The 17,050-nt window shown below is 36.8% G+C and overlaps 1 protein-coding gene across 1 annotated transcript in view; it reads left to right on the top strand.

Annotated features, from left to right (window-relative positions):
* Positions 1 to 15,838, top strand: part of PEX7 (peroxisomal biogenesis factor 7) — a 78,566-nt gene extending 62,728 nt beyond the window's left edge. The window contains exon 10 of the mRNA XM_040449076.1: positions 15,355 to 15,838. Coding sequence (XP_040305010.1) covers positions 15,355 to 15,423 — 69 coding nt within the window. The 3' untranslated portion in view covers positions 15,424 to 15,838. The remainder of the gene's footprint in view (positions 1 to 15,354) is intronic.
* Positions 15,839 to 17,050: the final 1,212 nt, after the last annotated feature.

Genomic DNA, 17,050 nt, shown 5'->3' with positions numbered 1-17,050 from the left:
AAGGAAGGAAGGAAGGAAGGAAGGAAGGAAGGAAGGAAGGAAGGAAGGAAGGGAGGAAGGAAAGAAAGAAGAAAGGAAGGAAGAAAAAAGAAAAGAAAGGTAAATGATCTAAACATCCAAATTAAAAGACATTAAAAGTGGTAGATATGTGAGAGATTTTGAGAAACTCACTAGGTCCAGACTATTGGATTTGGGATTCAAAGAAGCTTTCTAACTCCCAAGTTCTAGGATCTAGTTACTTTCTGTATATTTTCAGTGATGAATTTGTCTATGCTTCTCCCTGTTAATTTGTCTTTAAAAATTTATTATTCTTTTTTTCAAACTAAGATGATGACCTCACCCAATATATGTTTTACATATCTAGCATGAGCACATTTTGACACAAATATTTGTATTGTTTATATTATTAATTTATGTTTTTGCCAAGTAGAATTTAACTCCTTTGTAGGGAGATACTAGTTAAGTTCTTGGTGCATGTCCCTATTTTTCTCACACTTACTTTATCTCAGTTATCTATTGCTATAAAACAAACTCTCCCACAACTTAATGACTTAAACAATAATTTTCTTTGCTTACAATTCTGTGAGTCAGCAATTTGGGCTGGGCTCAGCCAGGCAGTTCTGTTGGTCTCACCTTGGGTCCCTCATGTGACTCCGGTCACCTGGTGACTTAACTAGAGTTGAATGGTCTAAGGTGGCCACACTCACGTGTCTAGGGTGTAGTGCTGGTTGTCATCTGCGTCACGTGTCCCCAGATGAGCTCAGGCTTCTTCACTTAGCAGGTGTAGATTTCCAACAGGGCAAGAGTAAAAGCTGCCAGGTATCTCCAGCACTAGATTTAGAAGTTCACACAGCAGTCCACCTGTTGCAAAGCCAGTCACGAGGCTAGCTCAGAGTCAGAGAGTAAGAAAAATAGACTCCATTTCTTGGTGGGAGTAGCTGCAATGAATTTGTAGCCATTTAAAAATCCATCACATTAACGTTTTGTTGGTATAGTTGGCAGTTTAAGTTATTTTTGACATATTTATCCTTTATTCTCACAATATGTGGTCAGGTTTACTGATTGCATGTTAATTTCACCCTTTGTTCATATTTTATTCCCTTAGAAAGTATCTTTCTCTCACCTTTTAGAAAGTACCTTCCCATCTGTTTTTAAAAATTTGTTGTCTCTTGTGATCTTAACAGCCATAGGACTTTGCTGACGTTATTTTAGGTCTTTGTGTCTTAATATATTCTTTATCTTAAGAGAGATTTATCTGAGTTCTTGTATTTCTAATGCCTTTTTCTTTTTTTAGCGTCTCTTTTCTTAGAGATCTGAAAAATGAGATCCAAAAGCATTCTTGTGTTATACCTCCTTTCTTCTTGACAGACGTAAGATCTTGTCTTTAAAGGTTTAAAACTTGACAAATAAGTACCTCGGGTCATTCTTTGAGGATAATTGCTGAAAAATGCTCTATGCCCCCTCTTGTTAACCAGGCTGAAGTTATCTTTCAGTTCAGAACATTTTTCTTTGATTTTTTCCCCTCTGATCATGATTTGTACAGCTCTGGCATTTTCTCTTTTCTCTCTTATCCTTATTACTTCTAAATTAGATACCCTTTTTCTGTTTTTAGACATATGATCCTAGACCTGTAATATTCCCGTTTGTATAATTAGAATTTTCTGTATTAATATATTTTTAGAATTCCTGACTTTGTGTTCTGCAGTATCAACCTTGCTCCTTTGAATGCTCATTGACATTTAATTTAGTACTTATAATCTGAGAATAGGTTTACATATTGTTACGCATTCCTTTTGGGTGACAGTTATTTCTCTTTTTAATGTCTTTTAAGGTAGACATTAGTTCATTCCAAAATATAATCTCTATGTTTCATGAAGTTGCTCTTTTTTTTCTCATGATGAAATTGGGAAATAACATTCAGAAGAGAAAAGATTTCCATAATCATGCCACTTTAGAAAGAATCTCTGTGATACCATATTAGTATGTTTCTTTACAGTCTTTTTTTTTTTTTTTTTAGAAATTTTTATTTGAAGTGTAACATCCCTGTTGGAAAATGCATTTATTTATGTATGTATGTATGTATGTATGTATGTATTTATTTATTGAAAATGCACATATTTTAAGTAAGCAGCTCAATTAAGTTATCAAGAAAGGACCACACCTGTGTAACCTCATTCAGGTGAAGATATAGAGCACTACCAGCATCCTAGAAAGCTCTCTTGTGTTTCCTCCCACATCTTGCTCCCTTATCCTTCCCCAAAGTAACTACTCTTCCAGTCATTTTCCATATATATGCATATTTTTCATAGTTGTGGTTATATAGGTAGATTTATCTTCTGGGACTCCTAAAATTCTTGATAAATATAATCTCAATTGAGTGGATATCCTAGGCTATCCATGATAGGAACATGTATGCACTAAAAAAAAATTTGTTTAATTGGGCAAAAGAAATTGTGTATATTTTCATTTTGTTTCAGTGGAAGATGCTTAGATTTGGTTCTGATTTAAACTAGTTCTATAGATGTGTTTTTAAAAGTACCTTTGACTTTGTTGACATTTTAGTAAGAAAATATTAGGAATACATACATATATTGAAACATTATATTGTACACCTAAAACTAACATAATGTTATATGTCAGTTAATCTCAATTAAAAAATAAAATTATAATGAAATTTTTAAAAATTAGGTGTCATTTAAAAATTCAGCTCAGGAGCGCCTGGGTGGTTCAGTCAGTTGAGCGTCCGACTTTGGCTCAGGTCATGATCTCACGGTTTGTGAGTTCAAGCCCCACATCAGGCTCTGTGCTGATATCTTAGAGCCTGGAGCCTGCTTTAGACTCTGTGTCTCCCTCTCTCTTTGCCCCTCCCCCACTCACACTTCTCTCTCTCTCTCTCTTTCTAAAAAATAAACATTTTTTAACAATTAAAAAAAGATTCTTTCTCCCCTTCCCTCAGCCCCTCTCTCCTACTCACATGCTCTCTCTAAAATAAAATTTTTAAAAAATTTAAAAAAATATTCTTTCTCTCTCCCTCTGTCCCTCTACCTCACTCCCCAGTTCTCACTCTCTCTCTCTCTCAAAACTAAAAATAAATTTAAAAAAATTCAGCTCATATTTTGATTCAAACTTTTATGTCTACAATCTTAGATGTAGGTTGGTAGTGCATAAAAATATTTTGAAATTCTCAGTGTGAGGTTGGAAAATTTGATTTTAGAAGAAGACCAGCATTATTGGTAGTAGGATAACCATATCTTTTTCACTTTTTATGTGAGGTGATATTTTCTACACTTGTCACAGACTGGCTTTAGAGTTGAAAAAGAACATGTGCCAGAAGCATCCAGTGTCCTCAGGCATTCGTCTCTGTTGTTTCCTTTTTGATGCTTTCATAGTTGTGTGACTTTTAGCTTAAAATTCTGGGGGCGCCTGGGTGGCTTGGTCGGTTGAGCGTCCGACTTCGGCTCAGGTCATGATCTCACGGCCCGTGAGTTCGAGCCCCGCGTTGGGCTCTGTGCTGACAGCTCAGAGCCTGCAGCCTGTTTCAGATTCTGTGCCTCCCTCTTTCTCTGCCCCTCCCCTGTTCATGCTCCGTCTCTCTCTGTCTCAAAAATGAATAAACGTTCAAAAAAAAATTAAAAAAAAAATTCTGTAACAAGGGCCAGTTTTCCCCCAGGTGTAAAGCATTCCCAGGCTCAGCTTTGTAGGTTCTTGGATGTGTTCCTAAGTCGGATGTGTTACCCTGTGTCTACAGCCTACTGTGCTTCATAGACAACCCTTAGCAGTGAGAACTTCCAGAATTGTTCCCACCTTAGTCTCTGCTGCCTCTGGGATCCCAATCCTGAATCATGCACTTTTCTTACCTCCTTGTCATTGTTTCTGAAAAACCAGGCAAAATTGCTGACTTGGCACACTACAGTTTACTTTTTCAGAAAAAAATTTCATCTGGGTTCTTGGTCCTACTCAACTTACCTTTGAAGTCGCTTTGATTTTTTCAAAAATCACGTGTTTTGTGCTCATTCTCCACGTCTTTTCTCAGCCTTCCACAGTATCTTGAACACTCTGAACATTTGACTTTACTTCCTACTTGATTGTAAAAATAGACAAGAATGAATAAATATCTTCTTCCATCTCTATGACCTCACAATATTTATGTTCTATCTCTGTTTCCCCTTCTCTCCAGCGGGTGCCTGATTTTCTCACTGGCTTCCTCATCCAGGTCTTTCCTCCCTCAGTTGTACACTGTGTTTCAGATCTTCTTTCAGTTCTGTTGTCTGTTTTCAAAACTCACTTGGCCTCACTGTCATATCTCCCTACCAGTAAATTTGGGTTTTCTTCCATTATTAGACATCAAGAATTAGTAGGTTTACCTGCTGCTTTTAGTTCTCAAAATCATCATTCTCTTTTTAAGCCCCTATGTCAGTCTGCCTCTCATCATTCAATTGAAGTTAAGCCCAAAGAGGTCACCAGTAAACTCCTAAAAACCAAGTTAGCCTTTTCTCACACTTCTTTCTTCTTTATCTATTAAAGAAAAATCTTCCCCTCCTATTACTTTAATGCTAATTGTGCTAACCTCATCTTCCTAACCCCTTTGCCAAATGTCTTTATCTCCTTTGCCAGTTTCTTCCTTACAATCCTTACAAAAGTAGACATTCTTCAATATCCAATTCTTAGTCCTCTTACTTGTATGTACCTTTTCCTTGAAGCTGTCATTTTATTATATGCTAGTGATTCTTGTCCCATTTATCCAATCGTGTTTACTGTATGATCTCAATAGATGTCTTACTTTTTTTCCTCTGGTATTCTTAATTGATTGCGTGATGGGCTAGACCTGAGAGTCATTCTAGTTTTCTTGCCTCCCTAAATTCAAGTGTGCATCAAGTTGATGAATTTTTCCTCACCAATATCTCTGAAATCTGGACCATTCGTTCCCTTCTAGCTCTACTGCCTTAGGTAAGCATTTATTAGTATCTCTGCTGTGGTTACCACAATAATCTCCTAACTGGTCCCTAAACTCTTTTCATCATTCCATTGATTCTCAACACTGCTTCAGGGGAGAGCTTTCCATAATGCAAATCTGTCCTTTGTCGGTGGCTTCATTAAAGGTAGGAACAAGACGAGAATCACCATCTTTACTACTGATCGTCAACATGGTTCTAAAAGGTATAGCCAGTCAGTAACAGAAGAAAACAAGATAGGATATAAATATCTTTAAAAGGTAGAAATATTGACATGGCGTTCTTCATATTGACTCCATATGATTGTCAGTGTTATAATCCAGAACATCAGCTTTGAACCTATTAAAAACAATGAGAGAGTTCAATAAGATCAGTAAAAATAAATGTACAAAAATGAATACTGTGTAGATGTCAATAATCATCAGTTAGAAAATCAAATGGTAAAAATTACTTTTGCGGGGCAACAACTGCGTGTGCATGTGTGTGCATTTGTGTGATGATACACGGAGGAAAACAAATTTTAAATGTGCAGGATTGTAGGTAAAGAAATTATGTGTATTTATCAAGAGACCTTTAAAAAGGTTAGAATAAGTGAACAGACCTACCATGTTCCTGCAACAGAGTACTTTTTTTTTTTTCCTCATCACTGTCCTGTTTTATGTGTTTCTCATCTCATAAAGATACTGCATTTGCCTCGCAGCAGGTCTTTCTCATTTTGGCACTCATGATCAGCCACTCCTGCGACACTCTTAGCTACTCTGTTATCCTTCTGCCACCCTACTTACATGCCTGCTTTAATTTACAAATCAGCACAGTTAAATTATCACCTTTAGCATGTCATCTAGAAACCTGCAAGAGGCAGCCCATTACCTTCAAGATAGAGTCTGAATTTCTAATCTTGCTTTTAAGATTCACTATAATCTGTATTGCTTTCTGGTTTTTTTTTTTTTAATGTTTATTTTTGAGAGAGAGAACGCATGTGGGGTAGGGCCAGAGAGAGAGGGGGACAGAGGATCCAAAGCAGGCTCTGCACTGACAGCAGAGAGCCTGATGCAGGGCTTGACCGTATGGACCATGAGATCATGACCCAAGCGAAAGTGGGATGCTTAATGGACTGAGCCACCCAGGTGCCCCATATAATCTCTATTGCCTTCTAATTTTATTTCCCACTATCCTATGTAATCCCTCTATTACCTACCAGTTGTATTTTGTTATTTGTCATCTCCATATTTCTTCTGCCTGTACAAAGTATTTCTGCCTTTCAAAGTCCAGAACAAGTTGTTCTCTTCCTTCTCTTCTTTCCTTTTTTGCTTCAGTAAATATTTGAGCGCCAACTCTCTACCAGGAGATACATAGTAGACTAATGCAAACTACTTGATGTATATGTACTAAATAAATATTGAACGAATGAGCGAGTGAATGAATGAATGAATGAAAAGAATTTGTTTCAGTATATCCGTCAACTCTTTCCTTACTTTTACTTAAACTCCATAATCATTAACATGATAAACTATGTTCTTCTCTATAGTCACTTCCTACTATAAGTTGGTAGAGTAGGTAAAACATGTTCTTTCTCTAGCTCATAATTTAATACACTTCAACATAATAACCAGTCTGCCTTTTCCAAATTTAGAATTGACTATTAGAGATTTTTTTTCATTCTCTCTATATCCTTCTGCCTGTTTCTTTTGTTCATTTTTACTAAAGAGGCCATATGTCATACAGATAATTACAATAAATTGAACAAGTTTCCCAAGGGCAAAAGCAATTGTCCACAAAATTGAGAGAAAAGAGTATAATGAGAGAAAAGAGTATAAATAGGAAATGGGAAACTTGTCAGTACACTAAATCTCTTACTGGGACAGTAGGAATTCTTTCTTATATTAACAGCCATATTAAATCATTTGAAATAAGTTACCTTATCAGTGGCCTGTGTAAACATTTTAATACAATGGAAAGAATTGATAACATTAAGGACTATAAATGCATTTTCTAAATTATACATGTATTTAAAGCTATTTTCATTACAAGGTTTCCTTTTCCAAAATTTGCATTTCTATAACCATTATTATTCTGGATGTTCTATAAGAGGTCTTATTTGATCCACCAGTGGTATATTTTTATTATAAACTTTCTATCGACTGGATTTGTTTATTTAATATCCTTGGGCCTGCTGTAGAATCTAGCCAGTACTTTGCACATAGGAAATGCTGAAATATTTGTATAATACAGTTGCTCCCAAGCATTCTGTGTGTGACATTGTCATGATGTGTATGCCATAGCTGTATTTAGAAATTAATAGGCTATATTGATAATACATTTCTATTCCATTTTTAAAGAAGCCTTCATTATATGGTTTAAAGAATTGACATAGCAGGAAATTCGTATTTCTAATTAGTGTGCTTATTCCTCGAACTTAGAAATACTTGTTTTGCTATCAAAAGTGAAAATAAAATAACTAAAAATATAACTTATATGGAACTTTATCCTATTAGTTATTCATTATGTAGAAGATTTTAAAAATAATGATGAAGAAGATTCTGTCTTCAAGTTTCACATTAAGTAAAGAAATATAACATTTTGACAGACTACTTTTCCTCTAACGTTGATAACTATAATTTTGAGTTTTAACGAGAAGATGTGCATTTTGATGTCAGATGAAAGGGAATTCAGACAGCCTAGGGATGACACATACTACGGTAGAGGCTTGCAGGTTAAGGAATCAATTTTCCGCTTGAATATCCTTGGGCAGAAGGGGCTGAGTCCGCAGGCTCCGACCCCGTGGTGTCCACATACACACTCACCGTCAGGGGAGAGGGTCAAACGAGATAGGCCTTGGCAGCCAGCCTTCATGAAACCCTATATGGGAGTCAGACACGAGTCAGAAAAAAGCCTATCTCAAAAGATTAAGAGTTTCATCTGAGGAGTTACAATGCAATTTAGCTGTCTTAAAGCTAGGACTTTTAGTCCTTCATTTATTTGCATTTATTCCGCTGCCTAGAACACGTCCCTTCTCTCCAGTGTGTCCCCACCCCCACAAACAACAGCAACAACAAATGCTGTCTGTCTGAGGCACACTTCTCCTGGAAGCTGCAGCTTAGATGATGTTTCTCCCTGAATACATCCACTTTCCTCACATTTGGTTATAGTGACCCCTTCCCTACTTGTCCTGGACGCTATAATTTCTCTATTGTTGCCCACATCTCGCTGCATTGTCGGTGTCTGTTTACTTATTCATTTCTCTGCTGGACTCCAGATCTGTGGAGTCAGAGATCAGGACCATCTTGTTTACTGTAGTGTCCTCAGCATACTTGTGACGGAGGACATGCTCAATAAATATTTGTTAAATAAATGAATATATGTGTGTGTGTGTGTATATATATATATATATATATATATATATATATATATGTACATATGAATTATGTTTTTTATGGCTTTGTAATGCAGAGGAATAGTTGACGAACAGTTCCTGGGACATAAAAGAAAGCTGTCTGTGAAGTCTCTTTAAATAATATTCATGACACTCAAAAATCCTGTAAAACCTATACAACCTATTGCCTTCACTGAGATCTCTAACCTCATACCTGACTAGGTGCTCCTCCCCATGAATGAGACTCTACCCCAGAAAGTCCTTGGAGGAGGAAAACCAGTGCTCAAACGTGCATTCATTCATTCATTCATTCATTCAACAGGATTTACTAGTTTTACCATATATAAAACGTAAGGAATACAGATTTGGTCAAGATAGATAATTGCTGACTCTAAAAAAAGAAAACCCTCTTCAGGTTTAATTACACAGAAAACCCTATTCAGGTTTAATTACACAAAAATGTTTACATCCATATGTGAATGTTGTTAGAAAACAGAAACTGTATTACCCAGCATGCTTTCATTTTCTTCCTGGTCATCATAAAGCAACAGGGCCTGATTTATTGTACAAGTGTTGTAATGTGTTCAGCTCTAATGCCTGAAAGCTTTTGCTTTATTTGTCCCTTTTATAACAGACTTTTTCCCCCTAAATCTGTATTTTATTTTGTCCTGTGCATTAATCTCTAAACCACTTCAGTCCATTTAGAACTCAACAGGATGGGGTGTCTGGGTGGCTCAGTTGGTTAAGTGTCCCACTCTTGGTTTCGACTCAGGTCATGATCTCAGGGTTCATGGGATCAAGCCCGGCTTGAGGTTCTGCACTGGACGTGGAACCTGCTTAGGATTCTCTCTCTCCCTGTCTGTGCCCTCCTCACTCACACATTCTCTCTCTCTCAAAATAAATAAGCTTTAAAAAAAAAACAAACCTCAACAGAGTGCAAATATCAAATACAATAAATAAATATATTGGTTTTAACCATAGCTTACATGATTAATACAATTTTCTCATGTTTTTAAGTAGAAATTGTGGATTCTGGCTCATGTAGAACAGGATCACGAAGCTACATAAACTCTGGGTGTAGGAATGCTTCAGGGAGGGCTGGTGTTTTTCTTCAAAGATAGTTTAGTCGTGTTTCTTTTTCCTTAGTTCTCCTCCCAATTCGCTATCTTCCTACCACATATCAACCTACCAGATTTGAACCTTAAATTTTAAATAAATGTGAAAATATGGCACAAGATGTTTTCCATTATATTAGTGGCAGATGAACTTTTTCTTTCTCAAGAAAGGAAGAGAATTCTCCCTCAAGAATATTTGAATCCGGGGCGCCCGGATGGCTCGCTCAGTTAAGCATCTAACTCTTGATTTCAGCGCAGGTCATGATCTCACGGTTCATGGGTTTGAACCCTGAATCGGGCTCTAGGCTGACAGTGTGGAGCCTGCTTGGGATTCTCTCTCTTTCCCTCTCTCTCTGCCCCTCCCCTGCTCGCTCACTCATGCTGTCTGTCTCTCTCTCTCAAAATAAATAAACTAAAAAAAAAAGAAGAAGAAGAAGAATATTTGAATCCTACAAAATTTGGGATTTTTTTTTAATCAGCAGCAAAAAAATTCCTGCACTTGACAAAAGCCCAGTTAAGAAAATTGATATACATCAGCCATTCTCTATCTGGGGTTCTCCATTCTGGCTGCATTTTAGAATGTTCCCTAGGTGATTATAATACTCAGCTGGGGAATGCTCTGGATTAACTTCTTTTGAGAATCTGAAGAAAATGATTGATTCTTTCTACCCTCCCACCAAAATATATATACACACAAAATGTTGCATTTACAGACTCTCTGAATTCCTTCTGTGAGCTTGATTTGGAAATCCCAGGCTGTACATCAGCCCTGGGTGATACCAATGAAGCTGACCCCCAGTACCACACTTTGAGAACCAGTGCTTTGAGGATAGGGACCAGCCCTCTGTGTTTTCACAAGTCTCCCAGGTGATTTAGTATGCTTTAGCACACTAAAGCTTGAGAACCACTGCCCTAAAGAAAGACTTCCAGAAAATGACAGTTGAATAGAATGCTTTTGGCTTATTTCAGGGTTAGATGTTTGAAAAAACAGCCATATGAAGAATGACTTTGTATTTTTTGTAAAACCACTCTTTTGGCACTGAATGACTTTTGTGATGGGAGCATGTTATATATTTCTCTTATAGCCAGTCAAGTGGTAGGAAAAATTTTATCTCTTCCAATGAACTCGTAAAATGATCATGATATTTGCATATCTTACATTATCGTTTGCTTTTTTTTTTTTTTTTTTTTTTTTTTTTTTTGCCTTTGCTGCCAGGAGATGTAGAGCTCAATTTCATGCCTAATTTTAGCAATTATTCTTAGCTTTGTTTTCTAGCATAATTATCTGCCTATTCTTTCATTTCATGTTTGTTCTTTTAATGAAATGGCTTTTCTGTTACCGTGTTATCTCCTGTGAGAAAGCAAGGGTCGTTACGTTCTATAGAAATAAATAATGGTTACCCTGTCGAGGCAAATAAGCTATATTCCTGTCTGTGGCCATGTTAAAGAATAATTTCAAAACAGCGATCATGACTCTCACACAATGTATTATGAACATGGGTTAAAGATTTATGCAACTCATGATAGATTTTACAACTAGCTCAGAAGAACCAAAGAACAGACATATATAGACAATCACTGAATGCTGAGATGCACCTACTAATAGTTGCAAAACTGGTCGATACCCACAGGGCAATAAAGTGTAATGGTTGGAATTCACTCTGGGGGTAGGAAGAAGCATCAGTTGCAGGTCCACAGGACAACATTCACTTGCAACTTTAATGGATGAGAATCATTTGATTACTATCAGTTTTCTATGACTTTCAGAGCTGTAAAATAATCCAGTCAAAGACAGTGAAAGCATAGACCCCTATAGAATCAGGAATCCTGTGGGGCCCTAGGACAATGCCAGCATTTCCCCAAAACAACACCTAGCAATCTTTTTGCTGATGGCCGTCTTTCAGTTTTCCTGACAGCAAGGTAATGGGCAAGGAAGTGAGTCCTCATATCGGAGACTGAAACTGAGAAAGAGGATCTTTAGTAGATGAGAAAGGAGATACCCTATTATCGTCTTCTTCTCATTCTGTATCCCCGGTGTGGCCTTGAAGGAGTCATCATAGCCAAGAGTGCCTTCCTGGAGACGGGAGGGAAAGATGGCTTTTGTCGTGAAAAAGCAGGATAGGAGCTAGGAAAGATTCCTCACTTTGTGTGACCGGCTAAAGAATGAGTCAGTCTCTTCCTGTAAAGCAGATTGTGTATTTTCATGGCATTCGCTCTACTTTTCTATCTTTTGGTCTTTTTGTTAACCCTTATTTTTAGCAAAGTATTTTTTTTAATGTCTTTCAGGCTGGCCTCAGATGGGTAATCAGGGACATTAAGAAAGAGCCTGTGTTTCCTCTCAGTCACAGAATTAAGTGGGAAGCAGAGCCTCCAGAGGCCCTTGAGGTGGTGGTGGTCATTAATGAGAGCCCTACCCACCACCGCCAGGAACCACACCGTCATCTTTCCTTACCAGGAGATCTGTGCCTGCCTACCTCAGAGAGTCAGGAGCCTCTTTGTTGGTTTAGTAAAGTGCTTTTCTTCTTACATCATCATCATTATTATTATTATTATTATTATTATTATTATTATTTTAAGTAGACTTCACACCCAGCGTGGAGCCCATTGCTGGGCTTGAACTCACAGCCACCCAGGCATCCCAGTATTGTTTTTTATTGTAAGCTTTTTTAAACTTGTAGCTGGGGGTTAATTAATCAGTTAATGGAGAAATATTATTTGCATTAATTTGAATCAACTTTTCATAATTCTGTATCATTGCAGTTTGGGGTCTTTTTGATATGCCAATTAACTTATAGATTTGTGAACATTTACTGATTCATTGGCCTTGACATTTTTTAGTTATTGTAAGTTGAGTAAATAACATATGGAAAGGTCTAGCACTTGAAAAAGTATACATAGATCAGATAGGGGTAAATTAATATAATGATCTTTGTATCCCATGATATAAAAACTTATAATTGCAGGATTAGACAGATAAGAAATGTCAGTTTGCCTTTTATGAAGCACTGTTTATAGTGGACTGATTGAGGTTCTGGTTCCAGCTCTGCTACTCTAGTATGAACATGAGAACATGATAATCTCTATAATCTTAATCTGTAAAATATATTATTTGAGCTAGTACCTATTGAGTCACTATTGTTATACCAAGACATGATCTATGCCCTCAAAGAGCTGAAGACACGTAGCAATAAATACATACAGCCGAATAGTGCAGGTGCTATGGATGACAGAGAAAGTGATGCTTAAATGATTCTTCAGAAGAGAGGTATCACCTCCAGGCAGAACAAGGCAAGGAGGAGACAGAAGGAGAGGGAGAAGAGAGGTTACTCAGGAGGGGATTGGGAAAAGGACAAGAGCACAAGGACAAGAGGCCCAGACTTGACTGTAGGCTCTGCAATAAGAAACAAAAGAAGTAGGTAGCAACCAAATGTTGAAGAGTTTGGTATTTAATGCTGAAATTAACAAGTTTGACTAAAAGGTCTCTACTATTCTCTATAGTTGGGATTCTGATCTAAAATACTGTTATTGAGTGATAAGGAGTTAATATATTCAGATTAATCTGAGGGCTTCTTGGACGCAGTCAGTTGACAGCCAGATGATTAGACTGTCCACTAAGACTTTGAGTTCCCTTGTGAAACTTGTAGCCTTTGTAACCATTAAAGGATGGGAAATTGAGTGAAAATACCTTTAGTCAAAATCTCTCTCATGCCACTTCATCCTTCATGTCACTGTCTACATTTTTTCTTGTATTGTTTCTTTTATTGTGAAAAATTTCAAGTGCCTAAAAAGTAAACAGAATAGGATAATGAACTTCCATTACCCAGCATAACAATGATCAACATTCTTGTTTTATTTATTCCACTACTCATGTCCCATCCCCATTCAGTTATTATTATTATTGTCATTATTATTCTTACTACTTCTAGGTATCATTCATATACATGAAAATGTACAAGTCTTAGATATATGTTTTGACAGATACACTCTGTAATCTACATCCCAATGCAATAGAGAACATTTACATCTTCCTCCAAAATTCCCTTTTATCTCTTTCCAGTCTCTCCCTATCCCCATATCCACCTCCAACTAAAACAAAACAAAACAAAACAAAACAAAACAAAACAAAACAAAACAAAACATGACCCTATTTTTTTTTACCTTAGATTAAGTTCTGCCTGTTTTAGAATATATAAGATATATATATATAGATATGATGATATATATTATGTTTTCTTCTTAAAGGTTTATATGTTTAGCTTTTATGTTTAGGTTTATGGCCCACCCACCGGAAATTATTTTTTGTTTATGGTGTGAAGTTGGGGCTGAGGTTCATTTTTTTTTTCCCATATGGATATCCAGTTCTAGCACCGTTAGTTGTAATGACTTTCCTTTCTCTATTGAATTGTTTTGGTACATTGGTTGAAAAGGTATTTTCCAAGTCTGGAGTCTATTCCTGAACTCTTTTCTGTTCCTTGATCTACTTGTATATCCTTATACCTATATTGCACTGTTCTGATTACTATAATTTTATGGTAAGTCTTGAGTCAGGTAGTGTAAATAGTACAGTTTTGTTGTTCTTTTTCAAGATTCTTTTGGCTGCTCTGGGTCCTCTACATTTCCACATAAACTTTAAAATTCATCTTGTCCGTTTTCATTAAAAAAACCTTCTGAGATAATGAATTATTTACAAATTATTGGGGGGGGTAGAATTAAATTGTTAATGATATGGAATCCATGAACATAGTTCCTCATTTATTTAGGCCTTCTTCAATTTCTCCTAGCAGTGTTTTCATTTTTAGTGTGGCTGTTTTGCACGTCTTTTGTTAAATGTGGTATTTTGTTATTTGATACTATTGCAAATGAATTTTTCAATTCTGTCCTGCTAGTATATAGAAATACGGTTGATTTTGTATGTTAATCTTATACTCTGATACATTGCGATACTCACAAGGTTTTTAACACAGTTCCTGAGCACCATGGGCTTTCTTCCCTTCATGTTTTTATGATTTTTAGACCTAAATTTCCTTGTCTCCCGTGTCTGCCCCTAAAGAGGGCCAGTGTGAATGCCACAGCATTTGTGAAGTCTTCTGACACCACCCCACTTGGATTCAGATAGTTCCTCCTCTGAGAGTCTCTATTAGAGGACTTTCCACTTTGGGTCTTGTGTGAACCATTCTGTGAAGGCAAGAGCCATACTTTATCTCCTTTCTATCCCCATAATACCTAGCATGGTGCTTTGGTTCCCAGTTTATGAGTGGGTTTTTTCAACATTTACCTTGGGACACAGAGGGGATTATTTGGTTCGGAGGTGAGGTGGGGCCCAGGTAAGGTCATAGGGGACAGGAAATCCTTACACGCAACTTCTATCAATTGGAAACAATCCGTGAAGTGTATCTGAAAAAGGGAAAATAGACCTTCCTATTTAAAATAATGGTTACCAGTGGGTGAATCTACTCCCACTTTAAATGACTTCTGCATTTGCTGCCTATCTGGAACATTTGTAGATTATGTTTCTTTTCTTTCTTTTTTCATTTTTTAAATTTATTCTCAAGTCAGCTAACATACAGTGTAGTCTTGGCTTCAGGAGTAGATTTCAGTGATTCATCACTTATATACAACACCCAGTGCTCATCCCAACAAGTGCCCTCTTCAGTGCCCATCACCCATTTTCCTCACCCCCATCGACCCTCAGTTTGTCCTCTGTATTTAAGAGTCTCTTATGGTTTGCCTCCCTCTCTGTTTTTATCTTATTTTTCCTACCCTTCCCTTATGATCATGTTACGTTTCTCAGATTCCACATATGAGTGAAATCAAATGATTTCTCTGACCTATTTCACTTAGCATAATACCCTCCAGTTCTATCCACGTTGTTGCAAATGGCAAGATTTCTTCTTACTTCCTTTTTGTTTTCTAGGTGGCTGATTGTGCTTGGGATGAAACAATAAAGATATATGATCCTGTTTGCCTTACTATGCCTGCTTGAGATACACTCCTCCAGTCAGAAACAAAGGAGATTGTCTGAGAACTACTTAACAGGGAATAAATGAACTATTAATGACATAGATATGCTTTTATATGCTATGCAGATTTCAAATTTTAAAAATTGACCCTGGATTCAGTTTTGAGGCAGCTGATAAAGACTTTGGCTCACCATATAAGCTTGGTACATAAGCCATATTTCTTAAAATCCTAAGAAATAATTGATGTGATGGAATATCTTGTAGTATCCATTAAATTGTAATCTCTGTGTTATAAAGTGTATTAAAATATGGGAGATCTGTAGATTATATTGTTAGTGATATATTTCATTTTTAATTTGCCACTTTTGATGTAAAATATAATCACTGCTGTTGGTAAAAATCAAAATAAACTACATCTCTTGATTACTTATGATTTTATGACATCCTATCAAGGTTGCTTTTTCTAACATAGTATACATATGAATATAGTGCTATATGTGATATCGAGGTATCTATGGTTCAGTAACAGGGCTCTAATATAGATTTGATTTATTCAGCAATATTTATTGAGTGTCTACTGTGTTCTTGACATAGAGACTGAATGAGACTGTCTCAAGGATGGGTGGCATGCTTTAAGAACATGGAATGCTATGAGTTAAGAGCTTACATGTTTTTTGTATTTATTCATATCTTTTTAGGTAGTATAAGCTTTGCTCTATATTTCTCTTTCCTACTTTTCTACCATCAAATTTTTTAAAAAATTGGTCACTGGGAAAAAAGTGTTAGGTCCTAATAAGTTTCAAGCAGTTGCCCTTGAAAGTAGCCCTAGGTAATACTATAAACCCTCCTTAGTACCGCCCTAAATCTCCTTGAAAAATCCCTAAGTGCAGATGACCTGTAAAAACAAAATGTGTGGAAAGGGAAAAATTGGTAAAACAAGCAACTATATAATATGATATTTTGTCATTAAATTTTTAACAAGGTTTTGAGGATTCTTAATTTTTTTAATGTTTATTCATTTTTGAGAGAGCACAAGCAGGGGAGGGGCAGAGAGAGCAAGACAGAATCCCAAGCCGGCTCCAGGCTCTGAGCTGTCAGCACAGAGCTTGATGCAGGGCTGGAACTCAACAACTATGAGATCATGACCTGAGCAGCAGTCAAAGCCCAACCCACTGAGCCACCCAGGCGCCTCACTGAGGATTTTTAAAAAGCAAAATACACTTGCAGTAATCACAACAAAAATAAATTAGAACCTATGTATGTTGCCTAATTAACATATTTACATTGCACATTTACTTGTTCCAGAAAAAAAATGACAGCTTACAACATACAAAAACAAGATGACACAAAAGACAGAAGAAAAGGAGACATAAAGTGAAGCCATGAGTGGAGCTTAAAAATCTATGCCTTGGGGCGCCTGGGTGGCTCAGTCAGTTAAGCATCTGATTTCGGCTTAGGTCATGATCTCACAGTCTGTGAGTTTGAGCCCCACATGGGGCTGTGTGCTGACAGCTGAGGGCCTGGAGCCTGCTTCAGATTCTGTGTCTCCCTCTCTCTCTGCCCCTCCTCCATTCACTCTCTGTCTCTTTCTCTCTCTCAAAAATAAATAAACATTAAAAAAAAATTCTTTTTAAAATCTATGCCTCAGGG

Source organism: Herpailurus yagouaroundi, unplaced genomic scaffold, assembly GCF_014898765.1.
Source record: "Herpailurus yagouaroundi ecotype Mexico unplaced genomic scaffold, PumYag 198, whole genome shotgun sequence".
Taxonomy (NCBI): Eukaryota; Metazoa; Chordata; class Mammalia; order Carnivora; family Felidae; genus Herpailurus; species Herpailurus yagouaroundi.
Note: the sequence above shows the minus strand (reverse complement) of the source record. Positions and strands in the feature narration are given on the sequence as shown.